We start from the raw sequence: 16,706 nt of genomic DNA, 5'->3' as shown, positions 1-16,706 counted from the left end.
ACAACTCCAAAATGCATAAGATTTAAACAACAATATTGAGTGATCTTTCTTGTTTTTATATAAGATTTCATCAACTTTGTCAATCTTGTTGCCCGATGTTTAACTCCTAACACTAGGAGCCATTTTTCACTGGTAGGTTACTTCAGTTAGGTTGAATTAGCAATCCATCTACGAAACTTTGGCTTCACACTACGATATTAGGTCAAGATTAGCTACATTAAAAATGAACTGACATTCCCCAAACTTTAATGTAAGTCACAACCTACTTTAACCACATTTCTATAATTTTTTTTACTTCATCTGTACAGAGAAAACATAATTGACATTATCTAGAAATAATGGGTAGTACAAAATTAGCCTTAATTCAACAAAGCACGCCGAAAACTTGGAGGAGAGTTCCCCCTGCATAATTGAATACTTCATACCATATGGAATAGATCATGCTTTTTTTAATCATGATGGTCGCAAGTTCGAAGGGCTCCACAACAAAAAAAAGCTTGCACTTAAGCTTAATAAACAATGAATTTTTTGACTCACTGAGATGAACACTAAAATGGAAAACAAATCAACAAAGAGATGGTTTAATCTACAGTGAAATTTTTACTTACTGAAATGAGTGCTAAAAATTGAAAACCAATTAGCAAGAGGAGATTTGAAGAACTCAAAAGAGATGGAAGGTAGACCAAAGGATTATGATGAAAGGTTGCATGAGGAAACTATCCAACAAAGGCTGACACAAGGCAAATACAAGGGATGATGATGGCAAATGGTCTGGCTCGTCTTTAAAGTTAAATCATGAAATAAGGTTGCAACAAACACAACAAATGCATACATTAGTGTAGACCTATCTTAACATAGGATCTATTAAGTACCAAGAGGAATCAAATCTTATGAGATGTAAATTTTTGGATCATAAGATGGATCTAGGTACAGACGAAGAAAGGTGTCGCAATATTTCTATGTAAATATCATAGTTGCAATATTTCTATTTATGTGTAAATCTGGGTCTCTCATCTCTTTATATAGCCATTTAATATTAGATGTACATATCAAATCGCTTATATATATATAGAGAGAGAGAGAGAGAGAGGGAGAGAGATTTTTATTTCTATTTGTATATACATTTGGCTAAGACTTTACTATTATTTGTTATAAATATTATATCTTTTTTGAAGCCAACATGTAAGCATTGCCCACATGACAAATGTGACAACATCTCTATCATACTGGACTATAGATGCACCTCGCTACTCTGGATGCAACAAAAAATTAAAATTTTGTGCACAAGGCATGAATAAGTGGAGTTGGGAAAACATATCCAGGAAGATATCTCAGAGGTTGGGCAAAGAAAACAATATACTAAACCTCAACAAGCACATAACCTAGGACTTGGCGATTTTAATCTCACAGTGTATCTGACCCTGGAGTAAATATATTGAAATCTCTGTTGATGCAATCTCTAAAGATATTGAACCCTTAAGGTTCCTTAATTTGGCTTCCTCCAACAATTTTCTCAATTTATAAGTTCCAACACAAGGAGTTTGACTTGCACAGAACAGTTCTTTATTCAAGAAACTTCCGAAATCACTTTCCCCTAACAGGGTTGCTTTAAAACATGGACAATAGAGATTCATCAACCTCCCAAGTATAAGAATTAGAACTATCAGAAAACTTCTACAGTTATTCGATAACCTCAGCACCAAGGCCAATTGGGGAGAATAACACTTGCAAACTACAGGGTGTAAGATAGAGAAATGTAAACACTACCACACAATTATAGAGTTTGTGAGAGAGGTCAGCCAATCATGCAGAGAACGAGGTAGCCCCAGGCAGGCCTCAAAGAGATGTACCAGATGGAGCAATTAATGACAGCAAAGGCACGACAGGTGGCAGTGCAAACAACAATCCACAAGGGGCAGCCACATCACCTATAACAACAAGACAGGTGAAGGCACATTAATTATAACATCACATCTCCTTCTTAGATATGAGAACGCAAAGGAAAGTTGATTGGGTGAGAAGGTGGGTGCCTGGAAGACTACTAATTGACATGATAACAAAAATGTTGATGTTGATGCAGATGACTAACAAAGTTGCTCTTACAGGGGAGGGGTTTCACAACAAGCAGCCCACAAGGGAATGTATACCATGCCCCAGTTCATTGAACTCGTAATAGAAGATACAAGGATTATGACAGTACATTTTGGTCAAGGTGGGGATCAACTGTTCTCTGGGGATGATTCACCAAGTTGTGGATTCAATGGAGATGGAAAGCTGGAACCTGGGAAAGCCAGCACCACACCAGTGACTCCTCCCTCCAGGATTGAATCTGGTTACAGACTTTTATTTTCTGATACATATTAGTTAGCAATATTTAGGAAAATCCGAGCTTAAGTAATCTAGTTCATCTTAGTACCTTTTTCTTGGAGAAGCCTAGCTGATAAACGCACCAATAGGGAACTTTAATAGATAAATCTGGTAGAAGATGATGATCTGAAAGTCACACCTGTTTTTTGGTTTCCCCTTATCTGTCTTTTGAACCACTGCAAACACGGATATGGCCTGGGAATATTTTATTTCTGAACTGCAAAACTGGGATCCAAGATCTAAACTAAAGCCCCATAATTTTGTGACTGAAAATCAACGCTAAGTGCTTTCTTCTGTATATTAATAAAATCCTTGTTTGTTGACTAAAGAAATAGTTGTAAAAAATCCCTGATTATTTTTCTAAGGACAAACAGGTGTGGAATTTAAACTCCACCAGCAACTAAATTTTTGCAGCAATTTTCTCACTTTTCATGTGCAATCATGACATAACACATATGAAAACTAAGTGCCATTAGTAACATTGCAGATGAACAACATACTCAACTTTTCAGCACACACCCCGACAAAGCAAAATAATGCAATAGATCCGTGTGCCATTCACACAAGTCCAAAATATTACCATGTAGAGCAGTTTTGCCACGCTGCATCAAGAAACTTACATACCATACGGCATAACCATACATAGAAATATTACAAGAGACAAGGAAATATAATGCAGATGACTAACAAAGTTGCTCTTACAGGGGAGGGGTTTCACAAAGCAGCCCACAAGGGAATGTAGACCATGCCCCAGTCCATTGAACTCGTCATAGAAGATACAAGGATTATGACAGTACATTTTGGCCAAGGTGGGGATCAACTGTACCCTGGGGATGAGTCACCAAGTTGTGGATTCAATGGAGATGGAAAGCTGGAACCTGAGAAAGCAGTTTGTTGAGGAAAACTCTCCCCTGCTCTGTCTAGAATTACAAATCTATGTTAACAAAAGAAAGAATGCCTACAAATCAAATTAAATTAAGCCGATGGATCAGAAAGACTACCATAAAGACAACAGAAACACTGTTAAGATTTTTAAAAATTAAGGTAATTCTTGCCTCGTTTTTAAGAAAATATTCCATAAAACATTACAAAAGCTTGACAATGGATTTGTTTCCAAAACCCACGAATGCAGTTGAATTTTTCTCCACCTGTTCCCACTCCAAACAATTACTACAAAAGATCTGTGCCACCAAAACAAATACCTTTCAGAAAATCACCAGGAGAGAGAAAAGCATGTAAATCAAGCTGCAAGCATACGCCACCAAGCCTCGTTGTTCATCGCCGTGAGATGCCAAGACAATCAATAAACTGCTGCAAGCTCTTGTGCACCAAAGCACGGTCAATGCCGCCATGACAAACATGACAAGTCCTTGAGGTGGGATAAAAAGCGCAGATGCCGAGAAAATCACCATTGGAAGCATACAATAGCCCACCAAGCTCAAACATCTGTACATATTGAAATTACCATTTCTCCCTTCCAACATATTGAACACAAAATAGAGGAACAAGGAAGCAATTGTCATCCGGCCCAAAATTACGTTGAAGTGAAGCTTTCCTGCTAGAAGCTGGCAAAGCCCAAATGCTATGCAGAACAAAAAAGGGCCTGATAGGTCAGCGTTCTCATGTAGATTGGGATTCACTCTGAAGGGATTCAAAAGGTTTAAGGTCTTCTTTGTTATGAGACGGGTATTGATCCCCAATTCAAATGGACTCTAACTGGAACTCCTGCGTAAAAAGCGCACAGATGTGGAGCGGAGAGCATTGTTCATTGCCATAAACTCCACTAAGAATTCAAATGGACTCTACCTGTAACTCCTCCAACAGTTCCCTCGTTCATATTTTAGCTGCTGTTCTTCGAAGCTGCAAGTGCAGGGATCGATTCCCACTGCTATCCTGGTACAGGCAAGTATTCTACTATAGTGTGCCATTGAAATTGCAGGCACGGTTGAAGAATCGGGTATTAGGGGTGACTAGGCATTAGAAAAAAATACCAAATTGGTGGAGATATATTGGAGTCCTCGCAGGCAGGTGGTGGGTAGGTAATGTATCGAGCACCATGGCGGAGACGGTGGATCCAGGAGATCAGGGGGGTCACCAGCCCCTGCACACTTCGGAGGAGGATGAGAATAGCAGGAATAGCTAGCTGGGGAAAAGGAGATCCAGATAACACCATGAGGAAGCCCAAGAAGTGCTTAGCCCAAGAAGAGGTAAACGCCTTACGACGTAACGAGAAAAAAATGAACAAGATGTGCATTTTAATTTTTTTTTAAGTTATTTATTTTAACTCTTCTATACTTTATAATCTGAAACTTAGATTGACTCATTTGTTCGAACTTTGTCTTCTGGCAGCTTATTTGTGGAACCAATTTGCAAGTCATTGCCCTAAGTTGCAAAGGTTTCTAATCCAAATCAACAACGAAACACATAACACTTTTCAGTGTTTGAGTGCATTCACACAAAGAAGAGTAAAATTTTGGAGCAAAATTTGTTGGATGAATCAATTTGTGCAATACAATGTTCAATTCAAGGGGGCAATTGGTTGAACAATACTTCTCATGTGGACCCCATAGCCTTGGAGGAGACTGATTACTCCTCAAATTGGATTGTGGAGACTCGGAGACTCATCCAGCATATTTTCTAGGGGACTACTTTATTTGGATGGGCTTGGGGTCCCATAATTGCCTGAAGTGCATGAATCAAGTATTGGACCTTCTGAGATAACCCCCTCAAGGGAGAAGTACAACAAATACAAAAGTTGGTCCTCACTAGAGGACATTCCTAAGGCTGCAGCCTGTGTTGATGATCTTGATGAATCATGAGTCATGACCCGTGACATAGTATGTCCTTACTAGTTTATAGTTTGAAGCTTTTTTGGACTTTGGAGATCATTTCAAACATTATTGTTAATGTATTTTATGTTCATAGTTTATAGTTTATGTATCTCGATGTAATTTTGCCTATTTACACCAGTGCATGCAATATAAGTCAATAAACTTGCATATGTGGTGTCTAATTGTTTGTATTTACATTGATAAATATTTTTCATGGGTCAAGACCCCTGACATAGTATGTCTTTATTACTTTATAGTTTGAAGCGTTTTTGGACATTGGAGACCATTTCAAGCATTATTGTTAATGTATTTTATGTTTATAGTTTGTAGTTTATGTATCTCGCTGTAATTTCTCCTATTTGCACCATTACATGTGAACAGTGATATAAGTCAGTAGACTTACATATGTGGTGTCTAATTGTTTGTATTTACATTGGTAAATGTTTTATGCATTATTTATTCAGCCAAGTAGTTCACCAGGTCAAAGGCCAAGTTTGAGCCAAGCCTTTTGCCAAGTCAAAGACCAAGTTCTAGCCGAGTAATAATCTTTGACCTCACCATGTCTGACTCTCATAACTATGGCATCCAATAGATATTGTAGTACAGCCAACTAGCATATTCAATAGCGACAACATATTTTCCATATATATTGGTGAACCTGAAAACAAATTTGATATACCAAGAACACAACTCCAAAATGCATAAGAGTTAAACAACAATATTGAGTGATCTTTCTTGTTTTTATATAAGATTTCATCAACTTTGTCAAGCTTGTTGCCCGATGTTTAACTCCTAAGACTAGGAACCATTTTGCACTGGTAGGTTACTTCAGTTAGGTTGAATTAGCAATCCATCTACGAAACTTTGGCTTCACACTGCGATATTAGGTCAAGATTAGCTACATTAAAAATGAACTGACATTCCCCAAACTTTAATGTAGGTCACAGCCTACTTTAACCACATTTCTATAATTTATTTTACTTCATCTGTACAGAGAAAACATCATGCAGAGAACGAGGCAGCCCCAGGCAGGCCTCAAAGAGATGTACCAAATGGAGCAATTAATGAGTAAAGGCAGGACAGGTGGCAATGCAAACAACAATCCACAAGGGGCAGCCACATCACCTATAACAACAAGACAGGTGAAGGCACATTAATTATAACATCACATATCCTTCTTATATATGAGAAGGCAAAGGAAAGCTAATTGGGTGAGGAGGTGGGTTCCTGGAAGACTACTGATTGACATGATAACCGAAATGTTGATGTTGATGTAGATGACTAACAAAGTTGCTCTTATAGGGCAGGGGTTTCACAACAAGTAGCCCACAAGGGAATGTAGACCATGCCCCAGTCCATTGAACTCGTCATAGAAGATACAGGGATTATGACAATACATTTTGGCCAAGGTGGGGATCAACTGTTCTCTGGGGATGAGTCACCAAGTTGTGGATTCAATGGAGATGGAGAGCTGGAATTTGCGAAAGCAGTTTGTTGAGGAAAACTCTCCCCTGCTCTGTCTAGAATTACAAATCTATGTTAACAAAAGAAAGAATGCCTAAAAATCAAATTAAATTAAGCCGATGGATCAGAAAGACTACCATAAAGACAACAGAAATACTGTTAAGATTTTAAAATATTAAGGTAATTCTTGCCTCGTTTTTAAGAAAATATTCCATACACCATTACAAAAGCTTGACAATGGATTTGTTTCCAAAACCCATGAATGCAGTTGAATTTTTCTCCGCCTGTTCCCACTCCAAACAATTACTACAAAATATCTGTGCCACCGAAACAAATACCTTTCAGAAAATCACCAGGAGAGAGAAAAGCATGTAAATCAAGCTGCAAGCATACGCCACCAAGCCTTGTTGTTCATCGCCGTGAGATGCCAAGACAATCAATAAACTGCTGCAAGCTCTTGTGTACCAAAGCACGGTCAATGCCGCCATGACAAACATGACAAGTCCTTGAGTTGGGATAAAAAGCACAGATGCCGAGAAAATCACCATTGGCAGCATACAGTAGCCCACCAAGCTCAGACATCTGTACAGATCCAAGTTACCATTTCTCCCTGCCAACATATTGAACACAAAATAGAGGAACAGGGAAGCGACTGTCATCCAGCCCAAAATTATGCCGAAGTGAAGCCTTCCTGCTAGAAGCTGGCAAAGCCCAAATGCTATGCAAAACTAAAAAGGGCCTGATAGGTCAGCATTCTCATGTAGATTGGGATTCACTCTAAAGGGACTCAAAAGGTTTAAGGTCTTCTTTGTTATGAGACGAGTATTGATCCCTCATTCAAATGGACTTTACCTGGAACTCCTGCGTAAAAGGCGCACAGATGTGGAGCGGAGAGCATTGTTCATTGCCATAAACTCCACTAAGAATTCAAATGGACTCTACCTGTAACTCCTCCAACAGTTCCCTCGTTCATATTTTAGCTGCTGTTCTTCGAATCTACAAGTGCAGGGATCGATTCCCACTGCTATCCTGGTACAGGCAAGTATTCTACTATAGTGTGCCATTGAAATTACAGGCACTGTTGAAGAATCAGGTATTAGGGGTGACTAAGCATTGGAAAAAATTACCAAATTGGTGGACATATATTGGAGTCCTGGCAGGCAGGTGGTGGGTAGGTAACGTATCGAGCACCATGGCGGAGACGGTGGATCCAGGAGATCAGGGGGGTCACCAGCCCCTGCACACTTCGGAGGAGGACGAGAACAGCGGGAATAGCGGGCTGGGGAAAAGGAGATCCAGAGAACACCATGAGGAAGCCCAAGAAGCGCTTCCACTGGGTGTGGAAGGTGGTGGAATAGGGGATGAAATTGGCCCCAGGAGACCGAGGGGCAGACCCGCTGGTTCCAGAAACAAGCCGAAGCCCCCCATTATTATAAGCCGAGAGAGCCCCCATGCTCTCCGCGCCCATGTGATCGAGATCGCCAGTGGCTGCGACGTGGGAGAAAATGTGGCTACCTTTGCCCGGAGAAGACAACGCGGAATCTGTGTTTTAAGCGGCAGCGGTATTGTGAACAATGTCACCCTCTGCCAACCTGCGGCGCCGGGCGCGGTCGTTTCGCTTCACTGTCGCTTCGAGATTCTTTCATTATCGGGCGCCTTTCTGCCGCCTCCTGCCCCGCCCTCCACGACGGGCCTCACGATTTATTTAACCAGCGGGCAGGGACTCTACTTGTAACTCCTCCGTAAAAAGCGCACAGATGTCGAGCGGTTTTTTTTAACGGCGGATTTGCGTTCAATCGTCTAACAAAAAAATCTAACGGCTACGATTAGGACAGAAGGGCATTTGGGGAGCTCATTTAAGAGGGAAACGCCTTACGATGTAATTAGGACAGAAGGGCATTTGGGGAGCTCATTTGAGAGGGAAACACCTTACGGCGTAATTAATACACTCTACCGGTTCGATACAAGCCAAGTGGATCACTGGCCAGCGTCTCCCCTGAACTGCAACTCATTGTATTGTAGTAGTGACACTTACCTTGCTTGCTGGTGGTTGCAATGAAGGCATGAAATTTACCAGTTTCGATTTCTTTTACAGTAACACTAGTGTTAATATTATTAGTATTTAATGCTTATCTTCAAGGTAAGGGGACTGCGGTCATGTATATTATAAATAAGAGATCAGTTTGTTTTAAGATGTTATAAATATTTGAGTTTAGGTTTCTGTGGTGTAATATAATTTTTAATAGTTTCAAGGTCAAGGTCAGTGGATATCATCCTGACATTTGATTAATAGCCACACTAACGTGGATTCCAAAACACTTTGTCTAATATTTTGAATCCTATCAAAATATCATAGATAAATAATTGATTTCTTAGTATGTGCAAGAATTACAGGTGCGACATTTGTGATCCAGAATAGTGTTCATACACAGTATGGGCCACAAGAAATCCCGTAGGTGGTGATCAAGCGTTGGGACAGGGAAAAACTTGGAGGGTTGACGTTCCCGCAGGAACAACAACTTCGGTTCTGGGACGTAACGGCTGCTCCTTCGACGAAGCGGATCAAAGCAACTGCACCACTGGTGACTACGGTGGTTTGCTCAATTGCCAAGATTCAGGACAACCTCCTGCGACACTTGTTGAATATACTGTGAATGGGACAAGAATCAAGATTACTATGACATCTCTGTCGTTGATGGTTTCAATATCCCCCTCTCCATAACTCCCTCTGACACTAGCCGCACAACACCCACCTGTAGCAGCAACATAAATGCCATATGCCCCGCACATCTCAAAGTGACTGATGGATGCAACAGTGTCTGTGTAACTTTCAATCACCCTCAATACTGCTGTGATGGGGACTACCAGAACACCTGCCCTCCTACCAACTATTCCGAAATATTCAAGGATCAATGCCAAAGGCCTACAACTATGCAGAGGACGATGCTTCAAGCACGTCCACCTGTGCTTCCGGTGCAAATTACAATATTGTCTTCTGCCCTTGATCATGGCATAAAATCCGTTTCATAAATAAGCTCACTTCTATGTAATAACGATTATGTACCATTGTATTCGCAAAGTTCTATGTCAGAAAGAAAGACGCTATTGAAGTGAGTGTTACAATCGATATGGAATGATTTAAAAAAAATATTCCAAACTCAAGTATATTCAAGTTTTTTGGAAACTAGGTAATATCTATGAATTGAAAAAGGATGAGTACCTCACACCACTGAACTGAAATTAGAAGCACATCCATTCCATGTCATTTTAAAAATTCCCATGAAATGTCACGCTGATAATATGTATAACGGACTTTGTTTGGATCTTTATGGTTTCTCTTAACTTTCTAGCCTACTTTCTTTCTCCATTGATAAACCCCTTGACCACCGCTTTTATTTGTCACTACTATCCATTACTCTTCCCATGAAATATCACGCTGATAATATCTATAAGAGGGACTTCGTGTGGGTCTTTATGGTTTCCCTTAACTTTTTAGCGTACTCTCTTTCTGCATTGATAAACCCATTGACTACCCCTTTTATCTGTCACTACTGTCCATTCCTCTTCCCATTATAATCACTAAAAAATAAGGTTCTCTCTCATTTCTTAATTGTTGAATGATGTTGATCCATGGAACAAAGGAGAAAAAATCCTTTGTGCTATCGATCCATGTAATTTCTATTCCATACACATTCAAAAGTGAAAATGTCTAGAAAACATAATTCTAAATTCATCAAAAAAGATATAGAAGAAACAATGGTGATTATTGGCTCCTTTTATTCTAGAAGAATGTCATCTTCTATATATAAAAATCTTAATCATTCACATTCATGCAAGACGATGTGACGAACAAGATCTACAGAAGTGGTCCACCAAACATGGTACCCCATTTTGGCGTACACCCATTTACTCATATGGGGTTCCATGGCCACAACAATACTTTTGTCTCCAACTCAAAAAGAGGACTTTGAAAGGAAATGAGAGGAGAGCCACATCTTTCCATTTACTCATATGGGGTTCCATGGCTACAACAATACTTTTGTCTTCAACTCAAAAGGAGGACTAGGAAAGGAAATGAGAGGAGATCCACATCTTTCTAAGAAGAATCTGACAAATAAAAGGAATAAGACAACAATTTTCATATTTGATTTCCAAACATGTGTATCTGCTATAAATATCCATAATGCCTTTTAAAGATGAAGGATGTCTCTTAGCCCCCAAAACAAACCATAGAAGCGACAAATAATATGGAAAATTGTCTAAAGTTTGTCCATACTAGCTCAAGGAAAACATTTGTTTAATTCTCTTTCTCCACCTAAGATCAAAGCACAACATCCAAAATCAAATGATGTGTGGTGGCATCCTAATGAGATACTTTGACTCCCTTGAGATCTCCTCTTCAGTTGTCATCACATATCAATTTTCGAATACCTTAACCCATAATAATAAAGAGAAAGGGAGACAAAGGGAATCAATGCCAAAGACCCCTTAGGGTCCAAAAATTCCTAGATGGAAATCCATTATCGGGAATTGCAATGGAAATTAACTCAACACATCCCATAATCTAGTTGGTTATGAATACTCATATGAACTAACCAAAGAATGAATCAACTTACTCTGTCATGGGATTTTGATAGGTCAATGTTTAGGATTTTGACAGGTTGATTTGACACCTTCCCTGAATGAATAGCTTCTTGAATTATTGGCACCAGATCATGAATTATCCTTCGAAAAAAAATCAAAAATTTTCTTCTGAAATAAATTCAATCAAATAGACTTAATTGCACAGCAGTAACCTTTTCTAAAAGCTTGTATATTATGTTACAACATGAAGTTTGTTGGAAAAATATATAAGAAACGTCATTTTTATTTATGGCATTGAGAGTAATAGATGTATAATTTATAGATCCCAAAAATTTCCTTTGCCCCAAAGACTCCCTAATCACCTTTAGCAAATCATCCTTCAACAAGTCATAGAAACTAATGAAAAATTCTACCATGATCCCATCTAGACCTAGGCTCTTACCTTTTTCATGGATCCATGATACACAAGACTTTTAGACACAAATAACAACGTCCTCCAATGACTAATTCATTTCATCAAAAAAATAGTGGAAACATTTGATATCACCTCTAGAATTTCCTGAACTAGAAACCCTTTCAACTCCATAAACAATGATTGGAAATAATGGAACCATTCTTCCTCATGCCATTAAATGAGAGAACCAAGGAATTGTTTACATATTTAATTTCACAAATTGTGTTTAAATGTTTTTAATAGTTTGCATACTAATGAAAGAATTCAATATTATTATAACCATCTTTGATCCAAATGACGTAACTTTTAAGCTGCCAAGCAACTAATGAGTGTTCAGAGGATTCCAATGCATGTAGCTATAAGTCTAAATCAGATAGAATGCATAACGCATGGTATTCATATGATGTTGTAATACTTAACCTCCTATAGTTGTGCTTTGTTCTTTTCTCTAAAGGATTTGAACCATTTCATTATGGTTTCTTTAATTCTCACAATATTATTTGCAAATCGACACATAAAGGAAAGTGGAGAAGAGGAAGTTGGATGTTCCTGCATATCCTCAATTAGCTCTCTATAATATTCTTATATGAGCCAAGAATGATTGAAATTTAAAGGAGAGGGGGGCTTCTCTCGTCTAGAATCCATTTGAAATAATATCAAAAAATGATTAGATGACAATGACAAATTCAAAAGAATTGAACCATCCAAAAGTTCTCCAAATGTTAGAAATCAATTTGGCCTTCTTGAAATCATATCCTTTGTCACATGGAAATTACTCTATGTTTGCACTAACTTCACTAGTTAGACATCCACCAATCTATGATTAAATATCCTCCGGTTATGGAGATAGGGTATTTCAATCTATTAGTATCAACTAAAATTTCCTAGAAAGGAACCTGATATGAATATGAGCCATAAATATTCAAAACAAAAATCCTTAGTCATAACTCTTTAACTTCCAAATAAATCAAAATAGTTGAGTTGAGTGAACATACAAATATAGCATTAAATGTTGTATTCCAACCCAAAATAAATCTACCCAAATAGGCATATGCATCAAAAGTACAAAAATATCAGGTTTTTAGCCATGGCTACAAAATATCTCTGGTTCTAAATTTTTCCATCATTGTTTCCTAATTAAAATAATGTCTAGCTTATTTCTTAAAATGGCATTCTTTAAGGATAATTACTTACGATCACTTTCATCCCCTTTGGAACTATGGATAGAACTTTCATGGGGTAACCCTTTTAAGGGATTTCCCTACTCCAAGGTTCCTAGCAATAGTGGACAATCTTCCTTTCTATATATCATGAACACCTTCTATTGACCCTTCAATAGATTGTATTTCCTTCCCACTAGGTTGGAATGGATGGGATTGAGGAAAAAAACCCTTTATGAATATGAATCATCCTTAAACGAATAACCCTTCCTCATGGAAGGGCCATAATCTATGAAAAAAGTAGAGGCACTAGACACCTTTACCACTGCAACATCTAAACTATCAAACTTCATAGGTGATGGGATGTGTTGAAGACTAAGGCAAGGACAAGTTTGCAACTTAGTAGAATTGTTGAGAAAGAGAAAGTAGGGGAGTGGCCATAGAAAAGGGTAAACCCTTACCCAAGGAACAACAAAATTTGGGCCAACAGGAGAAGCAAGAAACTCGGGAAGACGAGATATGGGAAGAGAATTACCACGAACAATATTTGAAGAGCCATCTCCTTCCATTAAGATGGTCCTTGGAGCATCACCTATATCTGAGGAAGGAACCTCTCCTATGACCTTCATCTATGAACCCAGAGCCTACAAACCTCCCTCTTAAAATCGGTTATGTCTTTCCACCTGAACCTTTCTTTCATTACCCACCATAGGAAATATCTTCCTACACTGGCTCTTCATATTGTTGACTTCATGATACATGAAGCACCAAAAAGGTATCCTCCAATAATAAAATTGTTGGATCCACAAAAAACCATTAAAGACTACATTTGTTTCTCTAAACAAACCATCCCTAATTTTTACTTCAACTTGGACCCATACCTAATGAAGATTGGCAATTGAAACCTAGTTTTAATATATCCCAAGAAACCTTTCAAGTTTGTTACCAATTGTAACCCAAAAAATCTCATTTTAGAAAACCAATGAAAGAGTAGGAAGGATGCCCCACTCCTACTGAATTCTAACTAGAGGCCTAACTTTGTTAGAATCAACCAACCACTTTTGAAGGACTCACCTTGAAGGACCACATCTCCACCCTCAACCCATAATTTTATTAACATCAACTTTTGAATCAAGCATAAATTAGATTCAACCTCAAATTTAGAACATGAAAGACCATAAACAATAGTAATATTGATGACGAATTAATTTCCAACCAATGGTTTAGGGAATCTTCCATAACTGATTTCCAAATAGTTAGGAAACCACAACTTTGCGTAGAAAACTTGTAATGTCTTCAAAGTTACCTCACGTATTTCCTAACAACAATTAATATGTTCTCTCCATAGCTCAAATGAGCTTCTTTTTCCTTATAGAACCTGACCTAAAATTTTCCCTTTTACCCAAAAATGAATCTACCATTTTTCTATATATCAAAGCCTCTAAAAGGGTATGTATGAGAAAGAGGATCAAATATGGGAGGGAATAGATGCAAATTAATTTAAAATGTTTATAAGAAATTTCATCCAAATGGGGATACTCCCTATCGTCATTTCTTTCCATTAACCTAAAAACAAAAAAAGTCCTAGGAATATCTACCACCTCCCGTAAGAAGCCATCTGATCAATCTATCACCAATAAACTATCTCATGGCATGTATAGAAATGATCAAAAATAAAATTCAAAATGTAGCCTAGAAATGCTTTTCCAGACATTAAATACCTCGACAATCTAGATATTTCTCTTCCATGGAAGATAAAAATGATAGATGGCCACTAGAAATGGATAATCAAGGAGAAAACAACCACAATATAGTTGAATTGAAAGTCCCTTTCATAAAAAAAAACTTCATTCTAGGCATTAGCGCTTGAAACAACCATCAAATGGCATTTTCCATTTCCTAAAACCTTAATCGGTCATAATAGAAAATTTTAAAACCATATACACAAAAAAAATAAAATACAATAGTAAAGATTATTTTTTAAAGTAAATTGTATTTTAAAAAGTGATGATATTAACTGGAAAAAAATGAACTTCTATTTTTCAAAAATACTCAAAACTAAAATAAATATATACTTACTTCTTAGGAAATTATATTAGTTACTTGGACTTTTCAATTGATTCTTATTTGTGAATGAAAACATTTTGTAGTTGATGAATATTAATAAGGTAGAAATTGCTATGGTCAATATGATACCTCATAATAAGTATTATGCTTTAATACTCACAGGATATCTCATAGTCATTATTATGCATTCATGTTGATGGAATCACATGAATGAATTCATAACGAAGTAGGACATATAATGTACTAGTATTTATAGAATATATATATTTTTTGTAGAAATGGAAAGAAATTTGTTACTACTAATGAATTCGAACTGAAACAAAGAGATAAAAATTTCTTCTACAATTTGCGCAATACAAAATCACAAAATAGAAACACATGCAATGACATGCAACCATCAAAACACAAGGAACACAATTATCTACAAGGGAACCCAACCGGGAAAACCCCTCTTTTGCTTTTCATTAATCAGATGAGAGTGAGAAATTATTACAATGTTAACATCAAGATCTAAATCACACCCTGCATTATAAAACTTTTCTCTTGTTGAATGACTATCTTTGGCCAACACTTAACCTATTCAAGCCCCCCATCTTCCTCATATTTCCTTGTGCAATCCTAGAGAAATTAAGCTCCTAAAGAATAGGGGAATTCCCTATTCCCTTGTGCAAATCTAAGGGAATTGATCACTTTCTTAATTTCCAAGCCTATACATTCAACTAGTATGATTACAATATGCCTTTTCCTCCACTCCAGCTAGGAAATTCAAATTCCATACATGCATAGGATATTTTTGGTTGATTGACTAGTTAATTGAGATATCATTGAGTTGTAAAGAGTCTTAATTAATCAACTGACCTTCAAGTAACTCTATTAATGACTAGAGCTCAATTAACTAAGTTTAACTCAAAATAACTGAACTAGATTGCTAAATTTTAGCAACCACTACATGCATAACCCTACTCCAAGTCTATAAACTCAAATTTTCTGATCTAACTAGGTGACAATGCCATTGTTGGCTACTTGGGGCCTGACCCAGGTTCAGTAGTGAGTTTAGCTAATAAAATCCCAGTACTACCGGCCCTTTCGGCAACAGTCCGCGGAGTGAAAACTGAGGTCTCACCTGAGGTAGTATGGGAGGGTGCTAGAACCCGGTTTTTGCACCCTAGGGATGCCTTGATGTGGGAGGTCGGTACTCGATCCAGCCTTCATGCTCACTGGATTAAGCATACCGAATAGATTACGGTGTTCTATGGAACCGCGCAGCCTTAACCACAGTGCAATCTAGGTTAATTACCTAGTTCTTCCTTAGTTAGGGTTTGTTCATTAATTACTAAGATGATCTTTAATCATAACCATACATATAAGAACACAGATAAAGAAACAAGTATCATCAACACATAATATTAAATTGCAGATCTATGAATCAGATGCACAATATACCAATGAATTGATATTTATTATTAATCTCTTTAAAGCTTGATCCAATACAGACTCGACTCCTTCCTATGCACACAGTTGCAGGGGTCCGTGCACTCAGCTATGGACTCTACTAGGCCTCTGCACACTCAGCTATAGAGCCTCTACCCGTTACTATAACCCGAAACTCGGACTTAAAGATTTAGAGTTGTTTCATCATCTAAGAACTTCATAAGACTTCTGACCTCCTTCTACCCTTAGAGCCTCACTCTATTTATACAATCCCATGGTCCACGGACCATGGGTAGGCCGACACACTCTATATTAAATTTACCATATTTTAGGGCAGACTACCCTAGA

At 37.8% G+C, this 16,706-nt stretch overlaps 1 protein-coding gene and 2 pseudogenes across 1 annotated transcript; 1 reads left to right on the top strand and 2 right to left on the bottom strand.

Annotated features, from left to right (window-relative positions):
* Window positions 1-3,431: 3,431 nt before the first annotated feature.
* On the bottom strand, window positions 3,432-4,204 carry LOC149204210 (uncharacterized). Its single transcript, XM_089397074.1, has 2 exons — window positions 4,190-4,204; window positions 3,432-4,079 (listed from the first exon to the last, which is right to left on the bottom strand). The coding sequence occupies exons 1-2, from the start codon at window positions 4,202-4,204 to the stop codon at window positions 3,573-3,575; spliced, it is 522 nt and encodes a 173-aa protein (XP_089253200.1). The 3' UTR covers window positions 3,432-3,572.
* Window positions 4,205-6,994: 2,790 nt separating this feature from the next.
* LOC149204209 (uncharacterized) lies at window positions 6,995-7,635 on the bottom strand (annotated as a pseudogene).
* A 219-nt stretch (window positions 7,636-7,854) lies between these two features.
* LOC149204208 (AT-hook motif nuclear-localized protein 24 pseudogene) lies at window positions 7,855-8,397 on the top strand (annotated as a pseudogene).
* Window positions 8,398-16,706: the final 8,309 nt, after the last annotated feature.

This window comes from Pinus tabuliformis, chromosome 1_2 (assembly GCF_031772625.1).
Source record: "Pinus tabuliformis cultivar Carrire ecotype Pingquan chromosome 1_2, CPIR1, whole genome shotgun sequence".
In the NCBI taxonomy this organism is placed as follows: Eukaryota; Viridiplantae; Streptophyta; class Pinopsida; order Pinales; family Pinaceae; genus Pinus; species Pinus tabuliformis.
Note: the sequence above shows the minus strand (reverse complement) of the source record. Positions and strands in the feature narration are given on the sequence as shown.